At 45.9% G+C, this 13663-nt stretch overlaps 1 protein-coding gene across 1 annotated transcript; it reads right to left on the bottom strand.

Moving 5' to 3' along the window:
- Positions 1 to 1120: 1120 nt before the first annotated feature.
- On the bottom strand, positions 1121 to 10998 carry neurod2 (neuronal differentiation 2). Its single transcript, XM_003222441.4, has 2 exons — positions 10518 to 10998; positions 1121 to 6381 (listed from the first exon to the last, which is right to left on the bottom strand). The coding sequence occupies exon 2, from the start codon at positions 6374 to 6376 to the stop codon at positions 5204 to 5206; it is 1173 nt and encodes a 390-aa protein (XP_003222489.1). The 5' UTR covers positions 6377 to 6381; positions 10518 to 10998; the 3' UTR covers positions 1121 to 5203.
- Positions 10999 to 13663: the final 2665 nt, after the last annotated feature.

The following is a 13663-nucleotide window of genomic DNA, read 5'->3' as shown; positions in this document are numbered from 1 at the left end:
TTGGTACTTCATCATTAGTCACGACACAGGATCTGATTCTTCGGGGGCCAAAGGGGCTCATTCACCTCACCACATAGTTGGAGACTTTTGCTTTGAATTTTCCTCTTCCTTATGACAAGGAAAGTGTGTGGCTGCATGTATAGGAGAAAGAAGGAGGGTGAGTGAGTGTCGCAAGGAAAATGCCATCTGTCCAAGACAAGAAAACTGCATTAGTCTTTATAAAATGAGAAGTAGATCTTCCGCACTCAAAAAAAGTGTGTTGTCAAAGGATGGGGGTGGGAGGGAGAGAAAGAAAGAGAGAGAGAGAGAGAACTAATATATTTTTAAGTAGGGCTTCACTGTCAGACTAAGGGAGCTTTGAAGCCATATAAATCGACTCCACCACCCCCAACAACATCCCCTTTCTCTGAAACGTGCCCGGCCAAAATGAAAGAATGGGGTCTCACGCATATATATATATATATATATATATATATCTTTAGAAGGACTTGTTTGAAGTCAACTAGTAAACCTGAGGGAGCCGACATCTAATATTTATTAATTGTCGTCTTAGGACGCGCCTTCATTACAAGTTTGACTAAGATCATAGCTGACTCGCAGCTCTCAGCCCGTCAAAAAAAGTATTCCAAGGCATTTCAACAAAAGGATCTGTAAATTAAAGCTGGAAATATACTATTGAAAGGGGGGATTTGCGCTCCACCCTTCTGCTTTTGTGGGAGGGGTGTCTCCAAGCCCAGCTTGCCCTGAAAACCAAACTCTGAAGTTTTGTATGCAAAGCTTCCCTCCCGGTCCCTGGTTTGCAGAAAAGGAAATACAAAGAAGTCGGATCTGGAGAGGGAGAGGGATGCTACAGGTTTCATTTCTAGCGCGGCTTCACCTTTTGATCTATACCGTGGGGGTTCAGGCGTGACTGGGTGCGAGGTTGTTCTATTAAGGAAAAGGCAGATATCAGAACCGATAGGAGTGGGAAAGATCGTCCATCCTGTAAATCTCTGCTCTTTAAAACGCACCCTCCCCTCTTCAAAAGGCACTACTAGAGAATAAGATAATCAAAGAGAGAAAATAGCTCGCCTTCTTTTCAACAATACTTGGAGAAATCTCTTTTTTTATCTCGATCATATCATTTCACATAAATATTTATTCATCTTCAGGAAACGGAACAGAAATACACGAAAAAAGCACTTCTGGTGGTGTCGAATAGACATTTCATATTGGCTACAACTTCTCTCTTTTTTGTAAAACGTTGCCTAGTTTTGTTCGTTTTAAAAACAGGGATCAGAAATGCATGACCCTTGCTTGAATTTTTTTTTTAAATGCTGGTATGTAGAAGGTGATAAAGGCCATATTAAAAGATACGCAGACGGTGAGAGTGGGGAGTGGGGCGGAATGTGAGACAATGTTTTAAAATCCTTTCTTGGCTACAAAGAAAGTCATCCTAGGAACCAGAAAAGAAACATAACTCTGTAGGGGGAAAAATATACCAGTTTGAGTCTTTAGAAGGTGGCGGGTTTTTTTATAGAGAGATTTATATAACGGGGTATTGTTACATAAAGGTATACCTCCCGCCCCAACCCATTACAGAAAGAAAGAACTTAGAATTAATTATTGGGGGAGGGAAGAGAGAGAAACCAGCCAACGTAAGTATTAAGCATAATAATCAATGTTCTCTTAACATCACCTTGAAAATTTGCATATTTGCGTTTCCCCCTCCTATCCATGCATAACAAAACATTTTTGCCATTTCATAAAAATCTTTTTTTCCACTTTTTTTCATCAACGTTTTTAAAACAGGTAAAAAACAGCATGACACACAAATTTTGGAAAATAAGTTACTTGGGGTTACAAGGGTAGTTCAGAAAGTCAGTGATTGTTAAATACAAGGGAAACCTACGACAGTCCATTTCCCCAAATCAAAAAAGTGCACGATTCCTTTTGAAAACCTCACGGAGTTTCTTGGTCCATATTTCTAATATTTCATATGGATTTTTTTGTCGTTGTTTTCCTCCCCCCTCTTTTCCTTCCGTTTAAAAACTCCCCCCTCCCCTAGTTTCAGTACCTACTTGCATAGATAAGGATAGAATATATTTATCATCTGTTTGCCCCTTTATTGCTTTTTTAAAGTTCTCGCTGCATTGACTTAAAGTTTGCAAACATTTGTGTATGTGTTTTTGTAAAAAGTCCTCAAACAGATCAAATTTCCGGGGATTCAGTTGCCGGAGGGTTGGAAAGCCTTTCCCCAAACTCCCCCGCTGCCCTTCCCTTATTATTTTGTTTTCAACCGGTCGGATCTTTAAGAAAATAATAGACTAAAATACCTATAAGGCATTGCTGGATATAGGCAATCGATTAGGATGCGGGGCAATCCTCTCACCACTCCCCCCATACACCTTCGAGCAATGTTGTCTTCCTTCCCTTAACCACACTTCCAAAAAAAACCAACAAATCCTCTTTCGGGTGGTCAAGATTTCCACGAAAACAGTCGACTAGTTATATAGTTTGTATTTCTTTTAAATATAAAATTGCATTCGAGTATATATTGCACCAGATTTCTCTTCCTAGTATTTAAATGGGGGGTGGGGGTTCAGGGAAGGAGGTCAGGGCATCGACCCAATTACCCCTACTCAAGTCTGGAACCCCAGAGGGGGAACAGGGTCTTGGATCAGTTTTGTCCATCTCCCCTAAACACCCAGTTCAGCCCAAGCCATCGACTTCTCTCTCTCAATGGGGATCCAAGCCACCCAAGTCCCTTGCTTCGGCATAAGTAACTTGAGGATCGGGCTATTCCCTGCAGCTCCAGAAGAAGGACGCTGGCCTCAATGGGTTTGTGGAATGGTTACTAGTATTATTTATTATTCCTTTCCTCCACGGTGCGGGGAGGGATAGGAGGGGAAGGGTGTCTCCTAGTTCCATTTAAAGCAGAGAGTATCGGTTTGGGTTTGAAAAAACCACCCCTTTCTTTCCCACAAAGCCAATCCTCTGGGACTCCTACAGGTGGACCATGAGGCGCATCTACACCTACCACTTAATGCGGATGGAAGGCAGCTTGAATTACGCTTGGCGAGAAAGTCGTTTCACTGTGGAGATGATTACATAGGAAACCCTGGCACCACTTGGAGGCCGGGATGGTGGCTATATCAACACAGATTGCTGATTTAAAAGCTTTCTTTCCTGAGCTTTTGTTGGAATTTGTTGTCTGGCTGCCCGAGTTTGAAGCTAACTTTGAACTGCATTACATGGTCAGTATGGATGGGGCCTGTGATGAATAAGGGGTGGGGGATAGGGAAAGGAAAACACCATCTTGAACCACGGATGCTGAAGATCCAGGAACAGGGTGGGAGCCTATAAGCACCGCCCAAGTCCTATCTATACTAACCATTTCATGCAGTTCAAAGCAAGCTTCAAACTGTGGGGGCCAGACAACAAACTCCCACAACATTAAAGAAAACCCCTAATGTGCACCAGGGAGAGGGCTTTTCAGTGGTTCCTCTGGCTTTGGAACTCCCTCTCAAGAGAGACCCGGATGGCCCCACCCCTGCTTGCCAAAGATATTTGGGGGAGGATGAAGGCCACGCTGCTGGGGAAGTTGTGGGTGGGATTTGGGGAGGATGGTCAGTTTTAAATGTCATTTTAGTTGTATTTATTTGATGTATTTGATGAATATTTAATTACTGTGTTTGTTTTCTTTCAAATCGTTCAAATCATTGTTGGATGTATGTATTGTCTAAGCCTCTCAAATCACTGGGCTGTTGTGTGGTTTCCGATGGAAACGTTTGGAGAAAATGCTGCTTAAGATGCTAAGAACAGGGCCATATATCCCGGAAGCCACAAAACATCCCACTGTTACTGGATTGTGTAGTTGTGTTGGGTTTCATCCCTGAATTGCAGAAGTCTCTTGTGTCATCAAGTCTCCAGTTCTCAATGAGTAGCTAAGTCTAGAGACAGGGTCAAGCTGAGGGATTCCTTTCCCCACATTCCTATGCATCCCCCCCACAAAAGGGCTTTGCCTTTCCTCCTCCTGCTACCCATTGTCTCCATTCCCCTTTGATGATGCAGTAATGGAATTCGGTGAGTCAACTTCCCTTTTTAAAAGTTTTTTTTTTTGCCCTTAGTTGGCCATGTGACCATTCACCATTGTCTTCTGCTTTTCTTTCTACCGTGAGGACACACATTTTGCCTCTCTCTAGGCAAATGAAGCTGCATGGATACTTTTACCTTTTACCTTCTTTAGAAGATGAAATTAGTAAGCTAGTTAGCTCCAATATCTTTTCTATCAAGAATGTATTTCTTTTGTACTTCAATAAATATTTTTGACCCTAAAGTTCTGACTCTGCAATCCTAAACCATTCTGAGGAATGGAAGCTTATCCTAGCTCACCACACGTAAGTTTCTGCTGGTTATGAAGTTTACTTCATAAATATACTCTGCTATATTTATGGTGGAATCACCCCAACTGGGGTTATTTTAAGTCTAAGAGATCAGATTCCACAACAGGTTGTCAGCCGCTTTGAGTCCCCAGATTTATTTTATTAATAAAATAAATTAATCATATAAATTAATCAACTGGGAGTTGCTGCTAATTGGGAAAGAAATAAGGCTGAACACTGTGAAAGCCACCCACTGCATGGCTATCAGACTCAAATCAAGGAAAAGCTTCATGAGAATCACTACTCTTAATGTTCCCCCAGTAACAGCAAGAGTATCCCTCTGGGCAGCTAAACCTGGAAATCCCAAATGATTCTTCTTCCAGGAGCAAACCAAGAAGTCCCTGAACAAACTCAGAAACGGAGTGGGCAGATCAAAAGACAAACAACTCAGCATCTTTATGCTTGCCCAATGCCCACAGTGCCCTGTCTCATGCAAAGAGGAAGAATTCTTGAAAGCTACAGACTATGCGGTCGTTGTTGCCTGGTTTTGGTCAAAAATTATTTAGCTGCTTGTGTTCCCTCTATTTTTATCATTTTTATACTTATTTATGCAATAGTTTGACTCGAAATCATATATAAAATCACCATCCAGGCCTCAAACTACTTTCTAGGATTTTCTATGTAATCATCTGGTCAGTGCGGACAGGGAGCTTTGAAGACTCATGACTGGTTGGAGTCCCTTAAGTGGCCAGTGTAGCTGAGCCCCTGGCTAAGATGTGTGTCTGTGTGTGTGTGCGTATGGGGGACCTAGAAACGGACCGGGGAGAGGGCCGGCGGCGTTAATTGTGGAAGAAGGCGTTGAGCTCCTCGTACATGGGCCCCCGCTCGTGGTGGAGGTGCATCTCGTAAGGCAAAACGTTCTCGGAGTGGAGCCCGCCTCGCATCCCGGCGGCGGCAGCGGCCGCGGCGGCGCCGAAGACCAAGTTGTGTCCGGCGGGGCGCGCCCCGGGCAGGGCGGAGTAGTGCATAGAGTAGTGGTAGGAGTTTTTCTCGTGGTCGGGGGAGGAGTCCGGCTTGAGGGAGAAGTTCCCGTTGACGCAGAGCGGCGGCGGCGGGCTGAGCGGGCCCTCGTACTCGGAGCTGTTGTAGTCCGGCGAGGCGTTGCCGCCGTAGAGGGCCTCGTAGGAGGCGGCGCAGTAGGCGTGAGTCCGGAGCGCGTGGGAGCTGCTGGAGCCGCCGCCGCCGCCGCCGCCGCCGCCTCCGCACTGGGCCCCGGAGAGGCGGGCGCAGGGGTAGCCGTAGGGGTGGTGGGGTCCCACGCCGAAGCCCCCGCCGCCCCCGCCGGGCCCCCCGTGGTACCTGCCGCCCAGGTCGGGCCCCTGCTCGGTGAGGAAGTTCCTGGAGTTGAGCTGCAGGCAGCCGGCCACCAAGTTGGTGGTGGGCTGCGACAGGCCCTTGCACAGCGTCTGCACGTAGGCCACCAGGTCGGGCCGCTTGCCCGAGCGCAGGATCTCCGACAGGGCCCAGATGTAGTTCTTGGCCAGGCGCAGCGTCTCGATCTTGGAGAGCTTCTGCGTCTTGGAGTAGCAGGGCACCACCTTGCGCAGGTTGTCCAGGGCGGCGTTGAGGTCGTGCATGCGGTTCCGCTCACGGGCGTTGGCCTTCTGGCGCCGCACCTTGGAGCGCTCCAGGCGGGCCTTGGTCATCTTGCGCTTCTTGGGGCCCCGCTTCTTGGGGCGGTCGCCTTCGGCCTCCTCCAGGCCGCCGTCCTCCTCGTCCTCGTCGTCGTCGTCCTCTCCCCCGCCGCCTAGCTCGTTCTCCTCCTTGACGGAGCCCCCTCCTCCTCCACCGCCCCCTCCGTCGCCCTGGCTCTCATCCTTGCTCTTCCGCGGCTCCTCCTTGTCGCTGGCCTCGTCGTCCTCGTCCTCGTCATCCTCGCAGGCCTCGGCCCAAGCGGAGAACTTCTGGACGTCGGGGATCAGGCTGGGCTCGCTGAAGAGGCGCGTCAACATGGTGGCTGGAGCGGGGAAGGCGCCCCACGCGGAGGAAAGAAGAGACAAGTTTATTTCCGCCCCCGAAAGGTGGTGTAAACACCAAAAGGGGTGTTGGGTGGTCGCAGGGATGTATGGCCGTGTTCTAGCAGCATTTTCTTCAGGCGTTTAGCTTGCATATGTGGCTGGTATCTTCAGAGGACCTGATGCTTTCCCACCATCAGATCCTCTGAAGATGCTAGCCATAGATGCAGGGCTTTTTTTCTGGTGTGAGAGAATTGGCCATCTGCAAGGACGTTGCCTAGGGGACTCCCAGATGTTTGATGTTTTAACATCCTTGTGGGAGGCTTCTCTCATGTCCCTGCACGAGGAGCTGGAGCTGACAGAGGGAGCTCACTCGCTCTCTTCCCGGATTCGAACCACCAACCGACAGCAGTCCTGCGGGCACAAGGGTTTAACCCATTGCGCCACTTGCATTTCACTGATGCAGGTGAAGCTTCAGGAGAGAATGCTGCTAGAACAGGGCCACACAGCCCGAAACCACACAACACTTTAGTGAGCAAACCCATGTCCTGACCGCTTTCCAATGGAAACCTATGTTCTCAATATGAAAGACCATGTGGATCTAGAATACCTCTCCACACTTACAGACCCCCGCCAAGACCCAACCCTTGGAAGACAATCATAGGCCCCATCTACACTACCATACAAAATCCAGATTATAGGCTTTGAACTGGATTATATGGCAGTGTAAGGCCCCTTCCACACAGCTGAATAAAAACCTACATTTTCTGCTTTGAACTAGAGTGTATGGCAATGGACTCAGATAACTTCAAAGCAGATATTGTTGGATTTTCTGTCTTGATATTCTAAGTTATATGGCTGTGTGGAAGAGCCCTAAGACTAATATAATCAAGTCCAAAGCAGATGATCTGGATTGTATATGACTGTGTAGATGGGGTGATTGCCTATAGTAATAATAGTATTGAGGGGGCCCAAGTGAGGTTTGGGGGGTGCTTCCAGACCCTGCAGCATCTGTGCCTTAAAGATGGAGGATTTGGTGGTGTTTTCTTTAAAAACTCTTAATTCTCCCCATCCTCCGCATTGTCCATCTACACTGACCACCGAATGCAGTTCGAAGCTAGCTCCAAAATGATCGCCAGGCAAAAAAACCTCAAATATTCTGTTATTTTTTTTAAAGAAAACTTTTTTTAATAAAGAAAAAAAATTGTAAAGGTTTTTTTTTTTTGCGCATGGTGTCAGAGAAATTTCCACGAAATGTGCCTGGGGGCCTCCAAATGGGTTCAGGCTTTCGGCACCTTCTTCGATACTGCTTTGGAACTGCATGCAATGATCAATCTAGATGAGGCCTTAGGATGGATCTACACTGCTAGATAATGCAATTCGAACCGCATTATGTGGGACCAAATTGCTTTGTTTTGGCAGCGAAAGGTCTCCCCTTAACTTTGCCTCCAGTCTGACCCTCACATGTCACTCCAAGACTCTTGACCTGCCTCCAACCTAAAATCGGCTGTTAGCTTCTCTCTTGCCCTGTTCCCCTTCTTACCTCCCCAGCCTTTGGCGTCGGAAAAGATGCCACCGCTTCAGCCAAACCAAACGGCGTGTCTGTTACTTTTCGGCAAATGAGAGACGCCCTGTCTATGAATGCCTTTCTCTCCCTGCCCTCCCTACTCACAGGACTTTCTCGGGCGTCCATCCACAGAAGGATCCACAGAAGGGAGGCGAGGTTTGCTTGCCACAGGGCTAGCAATGTGGCCCTTCTCCCCCACCCAATAAAACCAACTGACTCGTTTAAAAGTGCGATTAAAATTAATGGGTGTCTCCGCTGCTTTCCTCATGAATGACTTTCATCTTTGGAGATCCTGCTCCATTGTGTCTACCCCACCCAGCTCCCTTTTTGCCTGATTTCGTTGTTATTGTTATTGTTGATTTCCGGCGATGGAGCTTTTTTGGGGGGGGGTGGGGGGTGGGGAGCAGGGCTTTTAAAGAGTCCCCCTTTCTCTCTCTTTTGGCCTATCTTATCTTTATTGAAACTGAAAATTGCCGTCTCCTGTGTAAATACTTCAACTGAGGCTGAAAGAATGCCGGGCTGGATCTCTCACTTTTCCTTCTCATTTCCTCACTTGAGAAACAAAACCAAAACAAACTAAAAAAAAAACGAAAAGGAAAGGGAGGGGGTCGAATGTGTTCTCGAAAGCTTTCATGGCCGAAATCACTGGGTTGCTGTGAGTTTTCCGGGTTTTGTGGCTATGTTCCAGAAGCATTCTCTCCTGACGTTTCGCCTGCATCAATGGCAGGCATCCTCAGAGGTTGTGAGGTCTGTTGGAAACTAGGCAAGTGGGGTTTATATATCTGTGGAATGTCCAAGGTGGGAGAAAGAGCTCTTGTCTGTTTGAGGCAAGTGTGAATGTTGCAACTGGCCACCTTAAATAGACTTGTAGATTCAAAGCCTGGCTGCTTCCTGCCTGAGGGAATCCTTTGTTGGGAGGTGTTAACTGGCCCTGATTGATTCATGTCTGGAATTTCTCTATTTTCTTAGTGTTGTTCTTTATTTACTGTCCTGATTTTAGAGTTGTTGTTTTTAAAAAAAATACTGGTAGCCAGATTTTGTTCATTTTCATGGTTTTCTCCTTCTTGTCGAAATTGTCCACATGCTTGTGGATTGCAATGGCTTCTCTCAAGACACAGAGGAATTCCAGACATGACTCAATCAGGGCCAGTTAACACCTCCCAACAAAAAATTCCCCCAGGCAGTAAGCAGCCAGACCTTGAAGCTGAGAGGCTATTCAGTGCTAATCAAGGTGATTCATTGCAACATTCACACTTTCCTCCAGCAGACAAGATTTTTTTTCTCCCACCCGGAACATTCCACAGATATATAAACCCCACTTGCCTAGTTTCCAACAGACCTCACGACCTCTGAGGATGCCTTCCATAGATGCGGACAAAACGTCAGGAAAGAATGCTTCTGGGACATGGCCAGACAGCCTAGAAAACTCAAAGCAACCTGGAGGGGGTTGACATTGGGAAGCTCGGGGGTCGCTTCTCCCCAGCTGTTGCTATTGCCTGTTTCGAAAGCGATTTCAGTCCCAGGGTGTTCCACTTCACAACCTCGACCCTTTGCCGCTTCCCTCCATCGCAATGCCAGCCGCCCAACTTGGTGTATTTCCTTCCGGAAAAGGTGCAAGCGTTTACACGCAGGAATACTCCCACTCTAAGTTATGACAGGCATTATTGTTTCAAATCCCCTTTTCCTCTCTGGGCGACCCTGCTTGGAAAACCAAATCGCTATGTACATAACCCATTTACAGAAACAAAAACCTAAACCGCATCTCCATAAACCCTCTGCCCCACTCCCCAACCCGAGTGGACTATTTTCTTGCGAGAATCCGGATCTTTGACCAGTTTTGTGTTGTCTGAAAGGGAGGGGGGAAAACAGCACAGTCCAACTACCTACCCTCCCTTTTCCCTTCTTCTTCAATAAACCCTGAGGCTAAAATAAACCGCTTGCGAGATGAAATGACAATGATGAGCTGCGTTTTTCACGGGTAATAAATGCTATCGATCCGATTCCATGCTAACGACTATGACTCGGGGGCTCTTTGGAAAAACATCAAGCCGATCATCTGGGTTTTACACAACCCGATCCTCTGGATTTTGTTAAAAAACGGTATCTTTGGAGAAGACTGCTTCATCCAACCGAGTCTTTGATCTATATCTTTTGGATGAAAAGGGGGGAACGATTGAGATGGAGCTGACAAGGCAAACGCACACATACACACATGGATGGTACAAAACGATCTGTGCTATCTAAGAGATCTATCTGTCTATCTATCTATCTCTAAAAATAATAGAGATTGTATCCCTCCTCCCCCAAAACTCCCCATCCGCTTTGCTCCTTCAAAAAGATACACATAATTGGTATGCATGTGTTGGGGAATCTGAGCTGTTAGACTCAAAATTCAGGGATGAAACCCAACAGCACGACAGAATTGGGGAATGACTATAAGACGGGAAGGTGGGGGGTAAACAAGGAGATGGACAGGGGTCGCGGGAGTCAAGTTGCGACCCCAGTGTTTCCAAGTTTCTGCCCCCCTCCCTCTATCTCCCCCTTTCTCTTTGCCTTCCTTACATAACTTACCTCCAAAGATGAGCGGAGGAATCCTCAAGTCCTCGTACCCCGCATCTTTTGGGAGTAAGGAGGGGAAGGGGGAAAAAAACACGTTGGGGGGGGGGCACACGACTCCTTGAGGTTCAACCCCGTCTCCTTCAGTGTCTTATCCAAAAGGAGGAGGGAAGTGGCACGCTTCGAGCAGGCAGAGGGGGTACCAACTCTGATGCCAGACCATATGGCTGGCACGTCATCCGCTGGAGTTATCACATGAGCTGCCTTGATTGACAGGCGCTCGCGTGGAGGGAGATCTCGCTCCCTGGGGAAAGCGGGCCCACCATCTGTCACTCCCTACTCTTAAGAAAGAGAAGGAAGGGAAAGAAAGAAAGAAAGAAAAAGGAGAGGAAGGAAAGAAAGAGACCCAACCCCTGCCACGTCCAGATCTCCAGATCTGCCTGACAAGATGAAGGGATAGGAAGGGGGAAAGGGAAGGAGAGGAGAGAGGGAAAGAGAGAGAGAGAGAGAGAAAAGGCGAGGTGTTTGGAAACAATAGAAGAGAGAAGGGGAGGGGGAAACTGGGGATAGTTGGAGGGTACCTTTCTCTGGCTGTTGGTTGTAAAATCACTCAGGAGAAAGAGATGTTGGAAAAATCCCCTCCTCCCCACCATACACACAAGTACACAAACACTCTCTCTTGCTCACACACCCAAGCCTCCCTCTGCCACATTTAGGGAGCCAGTTGTGCCCTGTGTGTAGGTGAGGTTGAATACATGTGTTCCATCTCACATACATATACATACTTTCACACATAACCATATACAATAATACTAATACTAATACTAATAATAATAATAACTTTATTTATAGACCGCCCTCTCTCCCCAGAGGGACTCAGGGTGGTTAATATACATATAAACTGCAAACATTCAATGCCACAACTATATCAAAAGTATAAAATGATGAATAACATACTCATTATAATAAAAAATTCCAAATGAGAAAAAACAATACATTTAAACATGACACTCAGTAAAAACATTATTGCACAGAGCGAGCATATACTTGAACCAAATTAAATAACTAAGTTGTACAAAATGTTCAGTATTTGTTATAGTTTCACTTAGACCATAGCTGCTATGGGGTGACAATTATGTAAATCCTCCCTACCTTAAGGTGCATAGATGTGTCTTTAACTGTTTCTTAAAGAAGAGGAGGGTGGGGGCCATTTTTATTTCTTTAGGGAGAGAGTTCCAGAGGTGGTGGTGGTGGTGGGGGGATCACGGAGAAGGCTCCCTCTCTCATTCCCACCAGCCGTACTTGACAGGTGTGGGACTGAGAGCAGGGCCTCTACCACAAAGTGAGTGAGACATAGGCATGGCTTACAGAAGGAGAAGGGGGGATTGAGGGGGATTTGGGGTGTTCCCTGGTTCTCCCTTCTCCCCCCCCCCCCCATCCTTCAGCCCTTCATACACTAGGGTTAGGGGCACAGAACTTCCATGAATGTGAAAAGCTGCAAATGAGGAAATTCTCAGTCTTCCAGTATAACTGCGTGGTCGATGACTGCTAGAAGGTGGCAATAGAATAACATTGGAGAACCTAGAAATACTTATAATAATAAATAATAATAACAAGATTGGGTTATTGTGTGTTTCCTGGGCTGTATGGCCATGTTCCAGAAGCTTTCTTTCCTGACATTTTGGCCACATCCTAAGAGGTTGTGAGTACAGTAAAGTATATAATAAAAAATTATTTGTATTCCGCCCTATCTCTCCATGGGGACTCAGGGTGGATTCCAACATACATTCAAACATACAAAGGAAAACATTCAATGCCGCAATAAAACAAACAAATACTGACATGAAATCCCAGGAAAATCCAGCATATGAAAACAACAGTTAAAAGCTAACATCAAATTAAAGCTAAGATCAACAAATTAAACAAATTAAGTACATTAAATAAAAAGTTGTTCTCTCTAGAAATCTCTCCAGTGGTTCTCAACCTGTGGGTCCCCAGGTATTTTGGCCTACAACTCCCAGAAATTCCAGCCAGTTTACCAGCTGTTAGGATTTCTGGGAATTGAAGGCCAAAACACCTGGGGAACCCACAGGTTGAGAACCACTGCGCTAGGCCCTCTGGCATGGCTGGAGAAAATTGGTCATAGAGTCACACTGTAGGACTTCAAGATTTCCAGAGAAAACATTTAAAATCAAACAATACAACCTGGAAAGGTCAAAACTGGAAATATGAAGGATGACAATTCATTGACCTGGAATATTTTGGAAAATGGAAATCTTCAGAACTTTTTGGCGATTTTATGATCTTTGGAAAGGCATGACCTGGTTAGATGTCACAATCTTTTGTGAAAATGGCATTCATGCAAGGCAGTTAGGTTTCTCAGCTGTTAGACCGATAAACGTAGAATATCTCTTTGTTCTGTTAGGGACAAAGATAGTCCAATGCATGAAAACACGCGCGCACGCATACAAACACACACGCATATCAGAGTTTGGGAAGTGTTCTTTAGTTGCCCAAAAACATCTACTCTCCCTTAAAATATATTTGCCTTTAAATCATGCTCTCAAGAGACAAAAATAAGTAGACTTCTTTAAAAGTAACATAGTTGGTTTACTCACAAGCTTCATGTATTCAGGTACTTTGCTTATCAATCCAGTTACAAATAGGATTTGATGTAATTTCTCTGTATGGGTAACACGGGACATCTTTCTCATAATCAGCAGTCCATAATTTAAAGCATCTCTCTGTTCTGAGAGTTTAATAGAGTCTCAGTCTAGTTTGAAAGTCCAAAGCAGTCTAAAGCATACAGTTCCTACTGAAGTCTAAACTGAACTGTTTCTAAAATGGAGTCTGAACCCTGAACAAGCCCAGTTCTAATCACATGGTCTGCTGCCCCTTCAACAACAAAGAGTTAAGGTAAAATTGCACACCAATATGCACATATACAATACAGTAAGCAATTATATACGTAAGAAATAATTAGTGGAGGCTTGAGAAAGTTGCTGTTTCCAAAAGAATACATTTCCATGTTCCTCTTCTGATCCTACAAGTATTACTGCACTTCAGCTCTTGGATGGTTGCCTTCCCAGCCATTGGGCACTTGGGCATGAAGAGTGTCCTTATGAGGTTCCACTTTTTGCATGAATCTATCAATTTTCCTG

Source organism: Anolis carolinensis, chromosome 6 (assembly GCF_035594765.1).
Source record: "Anolis carolinensis isolate JA03-04 chromosome 6, rAnoCar3.1.pri, whole genome shotgun sequence".
NCBI lineage: Eukaryota > Metazoa > Chordata > Lepidosauria > Squamata > Dactyloidae > Anolis > Anolis carolinensis.
The sequence above is the reverse complement of the archived record's forward strand: the minus strand, read 5'-3'. Positions and strand labels throughout refer to the sequence as shown.

Coding starts and splice junctions, on each gene's coding strand:
- neurod2 (XM_003222441.4), bottom strand. CDS start 6,376: ATGTTGACGCGCCTCTTCAGCGAGCCCAGCCTGATCCCCGACGTCCAG.